Source organism: Uloborus diversus, chromosome 7 (genome assembly GCF_026930045.1).
Source record: "Uloborus diversus isolate 005 chromosome 7, Udiv.v.3.1, whole genome shotgun sequence".
NCBI lineage: Eukaryota > Metazoa > Arthropoda > Arachnida > Araneae > Uloboridae > Uloborus > Uloborus diversus.
Genome location: NC_072737.1, coordinates 167,542,602 through 167,552,826, shown reverse-complemented (window position 1 = coordinate 167,552,826; position 10,225 = coordinate 167,542,602). Strand labels below are relative to the sequence as shown.

Here is a 10,225-nt window from a genome sequence, read left to right as displayed (position 1 = left end):
ATGAAAGAGCATGCTTAAAAACATAGGATCTGACCATTTTTTAAATAATTTATTTAAGTTTAATATTCTTTAAAAATTACTTAAATCGGCGCGCTTTCATTGTTTACACTTCTGTCGTCTGACATCACAAATGATGAAATGCCATTCAATGTTGCCATTCACAGAGCAAAATATTTAATTTGCATCTTTACTCACTTGTATTGGCAACGGTATGGTTGATAACAAGCGTAGACCGCAATTTTAATTCGCTACTTGATTTTCATAACGTGGAAACGTAGTAGAAAGATGTGCCAAATTGCATCATTTGTGACGTCATAAAGACCACGCCTTGTTTGAAAAATCGGACATTTTAAAAAATTAATTAAAAGAAAACTGTTGGGAAAATGAAAGTATTTTCTGGGTCCATGTATCTTTTTTTTGCTCATTCTATCCCTTTCAATGACTAAAATCAGTACTTTTGACTGAAGGAAACCACTCCATTCTGTTTAGCATTTATGTTCACATAGATAATAATTTAAGTTAGTGCACCAAACATTAACTTTTCTTTTTTTGGATCAAATAATAATATGGCATTTGAGTGACGACGCGACGTTCATTTAAGTCCTACACGTGTTTAAAGCGGAAGACAACGTACCAAATCTTTGTTAAGAAATGACGTGAAAAATTCTTTACATATTTTTTAATGTCTTGTAAGTAATTTTATTGCATTTTTTTATCGTAATAAATGTTAAGTCTCCTTCTTTGAGGATTTATTTTGCTTATTATCTATAGGGGTGCCCACAAGAGGGAGGGGGGAGGGTGGTGATGGCGCACGCTAGTGACCATCAAAATGTTTAAGCTGGATTGATTTTAGAGCATTTTGATCTCATTTTGCGAGGGAACTCGTTCTTGGGGGGGGGAGGGCTCCATATTAATAGAGGGGGGGGTGCGCCATCATCCATGGCGAGATGGGTGTACTTTTGTTATCCATATTATATGGGTCGTCCAATTTTCGGTATTTCAAATTGCCTTTAGTCACACAGTCAGTATGGATAAACGAGGTTGTGTTGTGTATCATTTTTATGTAAAAAATTAAGTAATACCGTTAACTATTACATTCAATGAATAGAGAATTTTTTTTTTTTTTTTTTTCATAAATTGTACCATCAAGTCAAACATTTCAATTAAACGAATCTGAAAAATATAATAACTTTTCTTCTGTTATGATTTGCTCGATACTAGCTCAGTGTTGCCAGATTGGGGGAAATTTCCCCATTTTGGGGAAATCTGGTGTTCTCTGGGGGAATTTTGGGGAAATGGATTTTGAGGGGAATTTTTGGGGAAAAATTTTTTTCTTGGGGAAAAGCTGGGGAAAAAAAACCCTCGGGGAAAAAAGAATTCTTTTCGTATTTAAATTCGTGTCAAGAAGTAGTAGTTACATTGTTTGTATCAAACAGCGTTGGTTTAGCTTTGCTCAACTTTATGGAATTCGCATTTCGCATTATGAGGAATATTATGCTACGGAATTCCCATTAATGTTCTGCGTGAGTAATTAATTGATACGTGAAACAGGTAAAAATAAGTGATGAAGAACGTTCATGGATAAATATATACAAAAATCATAGTTTAAATGTACATACAGAAGCAGAGTAGTAAATGCGAGTAAAAAAAAATATTTGGTTATTTCTTATCTCTCGGTCAGGCGCTTGTATTTATGACTAGTGGCACCGCACGGCTTTGCCCCTAGTAGAAAATTAAAAGATCTTTTGATTCCCCTGTATATTTACAAAATAATGCATGATGAATTTCTTGCCAATTGGCTTGCCGACGTTACGGTTCCACGTTATGATAACTTGGTAATTTACTCGTCCATCTTATGATAATTTTGCTCGGGAAAATGTTCGTAAAATTGGAAGATAAAAAGAACAAAATCGAATTTTCGAAAAATCGTTTAAAGGTGCTCACCCCCATGCTACAAACTAATTCTTTGCCAAATTTCATGAAAATCGGCCGAACGGTCTAGGCGCTATGCAAGTCACAGAGATCCAGACTGAGAGACTTTCAGCTTTATTATTAGTAAAGAAGGGTAAAGATAAAGACAAAAAAAAAAAAAAAAAAAAAAAAGCGAAAATGGGAAGAAAAAAAAAGTTGGGGAATTTTGTAAGAAAATTTGGCTATTTGGGGAAGAAAAAAAAATTTCAAGAAACAAAAATATTACAGGAAGTCGATTCAATTTTTGAAAATATTCGGGGAAAATAATTTTAGAATTTGGGGAATTTTGATAGAAAACATCGCTTTTTGGGGAAAAGTTGGAAGGGAATTGGGGAAATCTGGATTTGACCATCTGGCAACACTGTACTAGCTGCAGTTACAGCGCAATAAATTGACCAAAAAAAATTTGTACATGACTTTTTTCATTTTTCTTAGAATGTTACAATGGGTTGAGACTTGAGAGCTTAATTTTGTAGGACATTTTTCAGGCTTCATGCGGGCCTGATTCTATTCTGGGCGGGATGCATGCGAAGTTTTATTTTTACACTCACAACCCATTCAAAAAGTAACACAACTCAAAAAAAAAAAAAAAAAGCATTTGAGAAAATTAAAGTTTTAAGCAATTGTAGTTTTAAGTGATTTAGTTTCAAAAATACAATAAGAAGAAATAATTATTTGCGATGTTTACCGATTGGTTTTTGTGGTCAAAATTAAAAATGCATACTAACAGATGGAAAACTAGTCTTCTAAATTATGAAATATGTTTTTCCCAAATTTTGAGCTGTGTCAGTTCCTTGTCGGGGTGCAATATAATAGGAACGATACTTTTGGATTTTTTCTTATTTTATTGACTGACAATATAACAAGGGAAAGATTTATGTCACAAAGAAAGGAAATCATCAAACCAGGACGCGAGTAGGTATTGTGAATCGAACACACAAACCAGGGGTGGACTGGCCTGCCGGCCTGTCAGCCCGCAGGCCAGTGCGAACTGCGCGCCCTCGAACGGTGCACCTTCGGTATTTTTTTTCTTTTCTTTCGCAGTCAAGCCTGTTGAATTTCGTCCCCCCCCCCCACTTTCAAACCTGTGTGAACTTTCGGTTTTTTCCGCACCCTCGAATGTATGCCTTTGCGGTTCATTTGCCATTTTCAAGCCTGATTGCCATTAGGGGGGGGGAGGGGTGACTTTGAAAATGTTCCCTTTTTTTTTTCTTTGCGCCCTTGAGCCTGAGCGCTTTCGGTTTCTTTTGGATCCTCAAATCTGTGCGCTTTCGTTTTTTCTTTCTCTTTTGCGCCCTTGAACATGTGTGCTTTTTTTGAGCAATCACGATTGCTTATTGCGTTCTCATTTGACTGTTTTGATGTTTCTATGATTTTATTTTCCCACCACCTCACTCTGCAGCACCACCGTCGGTCGGCCGCCTCACGATGCTGCTTCTCTAGCGAAAGCCGTCTCCAGGTTGCGTTCATATCCTACACACACACGCATACATACACACACCTGCACTCACACATACACAAACACACACACTCATGCCTGCACACAGACACACATACACACGCACGCACACATACACACACTCATGCCTGCACACAGACACAAACACCCACGCAGACATATTCACACTTACATACACACACACACACTCATGCCTGCATACAGACACAAACACACACGCATACATACACATACCTATACACACACACATACCCACACACTCATGCCTCGACATAAACACACACGCCTACATACACACACACTCGTGATTGCGAAAAACATAATTTGAATTCAAAACGCCATAATTCAAATGAATTTTTTGAACGATCACGATTGCTTATTGCTTTCATTTGACCGTCCTTAATGTTGTGGTTCCTTTTTCAGCTTGGACCAGGGACACCAGCACCACCGCACACCGTCCTCTGCAGGCGCGACTCCGAGCACTGCCTCCTGGAATCCGTTTCTCCTGGTCGATGGCGTCCATGTCCTACACACACGCGCGCTCATACACACACGCCTGCACACACACACACACAACTATACACACGTAACCGCTCAGGAGGAGGTATAGGCTTGGGAGGACAGGAGCTGTTTCTATAGGAACAATAGCCCCTAATGAGTAGGGCCCTGTCGCAACTCGTGATTGCGAAAAACATAATTTGAATTCAAAATTTCAGAATTCAAGTTAATATTTTTTTTTGCACCCTCGAACCGGAGCGCCTTTGTTTTTTTTCCCCCCTCAAACCCGTGCGCCTTCAAATTCTTTTTTTTTCCCCCTGCGCTTTCGAACTTGTGCAGCGTTTTGGAGTCATGGTTGGCGTCCTCTTAGGGGACCCATTGCAAACAGACTCAAACAATTGGTCACGTTGGCCCTCAGGTTGCGTTCGACGAAGCTCACCGGTCTACCGGTAAGTAACCGGTTACAAACCGCAGCGTTCTATCACCTATCGGTTACCTCACCGGTTACCATTTTAAGTTTTTGATTGGTGGATTGGAGCACGTGATCATTAGCTGTCACGTGATTAACTAACCGGGTGCTACCGATCAAGCCCGTCGAACGTAAGCTTTGTGGGACGCTATTATGGCATGAGTATCGAAAAGGAGAAACTTTTGAGTGTATATCTCTTAGCTTCTACTGTGCGTTTGCGCCAAATGAAATGAAGTGAAATGAAATAAAGAAATGGAAATTACGTATTTGTTTACAGGAAAAACAGAATATTGTTATGTGCGTGTGGAAGTTGTATTTTTACATTTGTGATATTAAAAGATTCTTTTAAGTTTTTTTAAAAAACCAAAAATACTTTGAAAACGCTTCCAACGACCCTGTCGTAAAAGTATTCCATTCTAATGACATTTTCTCCGATTTAAACAGATAATCTTAATTTCTTCATCCCGGTGTGTTTACGTGTTCACTTTCAGTGTCAATATGCAGTTTCTAGAACTCTTGTGATATTTTCAATCCTTAACATGAGGTATAGAAAAGTACCTTGCTTTTTGCATCCGACTAACAAATGTTTTTCAAATAAAAACTTTTTAAATATTAAATGTATTTTTTGATTTCTATGTCACTTTAATTATTGAGTAATCTATGATTCTATTGTTGCATATGTTGGATGGAAACTGTTTCATAATTTATTTTTTGAACTCTTAGTCATAATAGGGCAAGATATTGTGATGAAATGCATCGTGTTTACTCTTTCAAACTAATTTGTTATACTATATTTCTACATTTTTTTTTTTTTTTGATACTTTTTCGTTATAGGTAAGTCACGGTGCATTTTTAATCATGGCCATGATGGTTCGTTTACTGTTGCTGTGTTCGGTCAAATTTTTATACACGGTACTTATTTCACTTGAAAATCTCATTTAAAATTTTTTCCTAATCATCTTTAAATGCTCCATTATTCTGTAATAGCAAACTAAACTAAAAATAAATAAACATTAAAAGTTCAAAAATGTAAAATTAGAAATAATGGCTGTTTAGATATTCATTTGTAATCGTAATTTGAAAACATTTTATCCAAAATATCAGAAAAATAACACATAATCATGTTCAAAATGTTGCAAAGTTATGAGCTGCCACCATTTTGTTTACTTAAATGCGTTCCTTATGATCAAAACTTGTGTTTCTACTGTTATTTGTGTAATGTTCAATGCATAACATATTAATTGTGCAAAATACCAATGGATTAAAGAAATTAACATTGGAATAGCCTTTTTTTATTAAGGTTAACAAACAGAAGATCATTGATAATAATGAATAAATGGACAGAATTATCGGGTCTAGAGGGTAACGCAATTTGGACATCTCACATGTTTAAGAAAAATGATTTTGCTTCAAAGATACTGCATAAAAACATACGAAAACACTTTAAAATAATTAAAAATTGATTTTGAGGATCAAAAAATATCTTTAAAACATGTAAATTATTTAGTTCCCAAATAATAGCATTGTCCAGATTGTAACTTTTGGATATGCATCAAACTTCCAACTTCTTTTTTTTTCTAAAATCGTTTACAAAATGAATAATATGTCTTTACTTTTTTGATTTGTGCAAAATATTATCAAAAAATTATTCAGTTTCAGATTAACCCCCCTTTTTTTTCTTTTTTTGAAACGTATGGAAATATTTAATATATATATATATATTTTATGGTACATTTGCTCAGTTAAGGTTTTGAATGTCCAAAATTTTGCCTTTTTGCAAAGAAAATATTTTTGAACATTAGTTGAAGAGCCTTTTTTTCCATAATTTATATCAGTTCTTGTCTCTATACAGTAATATAATTTAACTCAAAAATTTTGAGTTAATTAAAATGAAAGTTATTTGGCCTTGAAGCTTCAAAGTTGAGGTCTGTGTTTGTTCCCACCTTTTGAGAACTACTCTTATGTTTAAAATTTTGAACATTTAAGAAGCATTAGGCTTATATAGTTCAAGAATAACACTCCTCCCTTCCCCAGTTTTCCCTTAAAAACTCTCAGGTATTTTTGGTGAACTCACAACAACCCCTGCTTGTGCCTCAAGATGCTCAGTTTCGTTTTCAACCATTTGTAACGAACATCCAAGTGTGTTATTATTTGTCAATAAGTTATACTTTCCTTCATTTAAAATTCTATAAATCAATCTTCATTTCTTTCTTACCCTAGAGATTGAGTTTTTTTGTTGTTCACATACAGATTGCAAAAAAAAAAAACCCTTGACAAAATGCTTCTAATCGCTCTTGTTCTCATTATAGTACTTTTCTTATTTTATGAATAAAGGCTTAAAATACAAATTTCCTGGAATGGCATATAGATATTGATACATGAGTGTCCATCTCCCGAAAAGCAATGGGATCCCCCCCCCCCAGCGCCCCCCAAAAATTCCTCATGAACACCCCTGAGAATAATATTTTGCCCGGAAAAGAAAGAAATGTCTTTAAAAATATCCCCTGTAAAAAGTTCTATGACATAATATGCGCCATGCCCCCCCCCCCCCCTACATTCTTTTTGCATAAAATTTAGAGTTTCATATTAGTTCAATTTTAACAAAATTATTTGATTTTTCACAAAAAATGGACTCCCATAAAAAATTTTGCACATGCCACTGTTATGCATACTTTTCCCCTTTTTATGCTTTAAAATGCCACAATATATAATTCTATAAACAAATTAAGTTTTAAATAACTTTTTAAGATCTTTATTTCATGTCAGACGTTACCTGCTTTGCACATTCTACGTCCGACACCAACTATTCTACGTCCAATGCCTGGGGATTTTTTTTTTTTTTGCTGTTTATTCCTGAATTAATTTGGTCAAAAAGGAAAAATCATTCATGTTTCAGCTTTGCTGTTAAACATTCAAGTGGTCAAAATATTTGAAAACAGTTCATTGAGCTGAAACTTGGGATTTTTTTTTCAACGTAAGTCAATTTTCAGTTCCCCTTTCAACTACGTCCGACACCATGAGGTTTTTTATTCTTAATATTTAAAGTTTGAATTTTTTTCAAAAATTCCATAAGTTTTTATATTGTTCCTACATGTATAAGTATTGAGGGAAAAAATGGGTCACTTCATGCATTTTAACTCTGAAAAATATGAACCTTTATTGGTAAATTTCGTGCAATTTCTAGGTCTGACACCATGGAATTGCGGAAGAAACAATTCGCCTAGACGAGTGATGTACTACAGAAAAGTATCAGCATTTAAATATACCGTATGATTTGTTTATCTATAAATACAGTCCCGCCACTAATAAAATCACTGAATTATAAAAGCAGCCGCTTTTTAAAATCAAATCTGAAAGAACAGAATCATTGCAGTATTAACATGCAGTAAGCATGTTTAAACCATCCTTTAATAAAATAACTATCGCCGTTTTATAAAATCAAAATTTTGGACATCATACGTAAAAAATTAATGAAGAGACACCAAGGAGTGAAGGAATTGGTTTCAGAAGATGAGGAAATCTCAGTGTGAAATTTTCCTTGAGGATATACAATGAACTTAAGAGCAGAGAGGAAAATATAATGTTGAAAGTTACAAAACGTTTTGTAAACGTTCAAACGATATTGAATCTTCTCTCTCCAATTCTGTTAACCAAACAAAATTACGCCAATATTTTAAGACCTTTGTACAAATAAAAAGAATTACCTCATGTATAGTTAAAATGACAACTGTATGTTGAGTAATTCATTCTGTTATTAGAGAATTTAAACTTCAAAATCATTCCTTTTTTTTAAGTGTAGGCACGCCAGTTTATGAAATCAGCCAATAATAAAATCAAATGTTCTCAGAACTAATGTGATTTTAATAAACGGCGACAACTGTACCCGTTTTTGACTCTTGCCTGTGCATTCTAACAATTCTAATATGGAGGTTATTATGTTTCTTTTATACCTTTATGTTTCATCTATTTCCTCTTTAGCCATAGTGTTTGCTATTTTTTATATGTTGTCAAAATTTGTTTAACTATTTTATTCATCCTTATTTTAGATACTTATGCCCCAAATTGAATGCTGAAGCTGAGAGTAATGCGTTGTGTACGTTGCGTGAATTGGTGGCATTTAGGAAAGGCTCTTCTCCTCATTGGCTTTTTATTCTTCTTATGCGAAGTAATATGTTTTCTTTTGCAACTGTTTCTTTATTGCTGTGCTCAAATTGTGATTTCAGTGCTTGTGTTTGAGGCATTTAAGACTAAAACTGGCTCAATTTGTCGATTCTGAAAAGCGTTTCTTTTCCTTCATAATTTTATATTTCTTTGTCTGCTACTATCGGGCCAAAAAGCGATGTGAAATGAATCCCACTTGAGTAGGTCAAAAACCCGTTTTACTTCAAAACCAGCTGAATCCTTGCTTTTGTTATATTCCCGCTATCAAAAAGTACTAACACATGAGTCACACCAACAACATTATTATAATAAATTGTTCAATCAACTCGCATTTTGATTATATTGTCGAGTTCATGGTACAGAGTTGGAAAAAGGAGCACATAGCATTCGTTTTTAACTAGAACCAATTTAATATCTTTAAAGCATTAAACAAATACGAGCATTGTAAAGAACTAAAAACAGGTAAAAGACATTCAAAGGTAAAACTACAGCATGACAAGTCAAGAGAAAAATGACTAGCTGCCGACTGCCACATGCAGGCTTTTTAAAATGTCAACTCTGGCACTGGCGAGTCGAGTTGAGTTGTACTCTGCTGGCGCTACAAACCAACTTCTACTAGAGGCGCTGCAATGGTATGAAACTGAAATACCACCAGCCATGGGCTCCCATACGCAAAATTTTAAGGGAAGCTCAGATATTTTAACCATGGAAACCAATTTCAGTACAGATTAGAGTCATAAAATTTTGACATGTTTAATAGCTTATTCATTAATGACTGGAGAAGAAATGTTTTTACATTTTTGCAAAGAAAAATTAACAATATAAAAGGCAAAAAAAGGCTTTTTTACTTCAAAGCCATCTTAATCCAAAGCATTTTAATTTAAATAATTAAGCAATACTGATAGTTTAAAAACAAAAGTAAAAGGGAAGACATACAATGAGTTTTTCAAACAAAAAAGTTTGCACTGTGCAGGGCGTGAAATCTTTTGTGTCTCACCTGTAAAATTTTTGAAACAGGATTGAGCTAATTTTGATACTATACTTCATTTAAAGGATTGATATTTCTATTAATAATGTTATTGGGGTCAATGTTTTTCTTTTTTGCATCAGTAGTTTTAATAATGTAATTGTGAAAAGCAGTGCTGTCACGTAAAGCTGCAAAAGGAAAAGCGTCAGAGTGCTCCACCATAGATTCAGCTTATGGAGTCAGGGAAGGTTGAATTCTCATGTAATATATTTTAGATCCACCATGTACGATACAGTATATACAAGGGTTATTCGGAAACTGAGATCCGAATCGTCGTAGCTGATTGAATGTCGCGCAAACATTGAAACGAGCATACATACTAACTCCCGGCATGCTTTGCTGGTCAAACGATGCCTTTTGCATCAGTATTGTTGCAGTGTGGTGAATATGGTGCAACTTCAAAATGTTTAAAACAATCAATCAGAGCACCGAGCGTGAAATACGGTCAGTGATTCAGTTTGTTACAGCAAAGAACGTTTCAGCAGCAGAAATTCACAGGCAGATAAGCGTGATACCCTTTATTATTTCTTATCACTTACTTAACACTTTATGCAGAAGCATTTAATACTGATTGAGATAAGTTTAAGAGAAGTTTTCGTACTTACGGCTTTCTGCCGATTTTTACCATTGCTAGTTTGCT

General features: G+C 34.8%; 1 protein-coding gene across 1 annotated transcript in view; it reads left to right on the top strand.

Moving 5' to 3' along the window:
- The first annotated feature begins 4,658 nt into the window (after window positions 1-4,658).
- The window catches only part of LOC129225969 (metallophosphoesterase 1-like), a 43,508-nt gene continuing 37,941 nt past the window's right edge, over window positions 4,659-10,225 (top strand). The window contains exons 1-2 of the mRNA XM_054860538.1: window positions 4,659-4,941; window positions 8,444-8,562. Coding sequence (XP_054716513.1) covers window positions 8,464-8,562 — 99 coding nt within the window. The 5' untranslated portion in view covers window positions 4,659-4,941; window positions 8,444-8,463. The remainder of the gene's footprint in view (window positions 4,942-8,443; window positions 8,563-10,225) is intronic.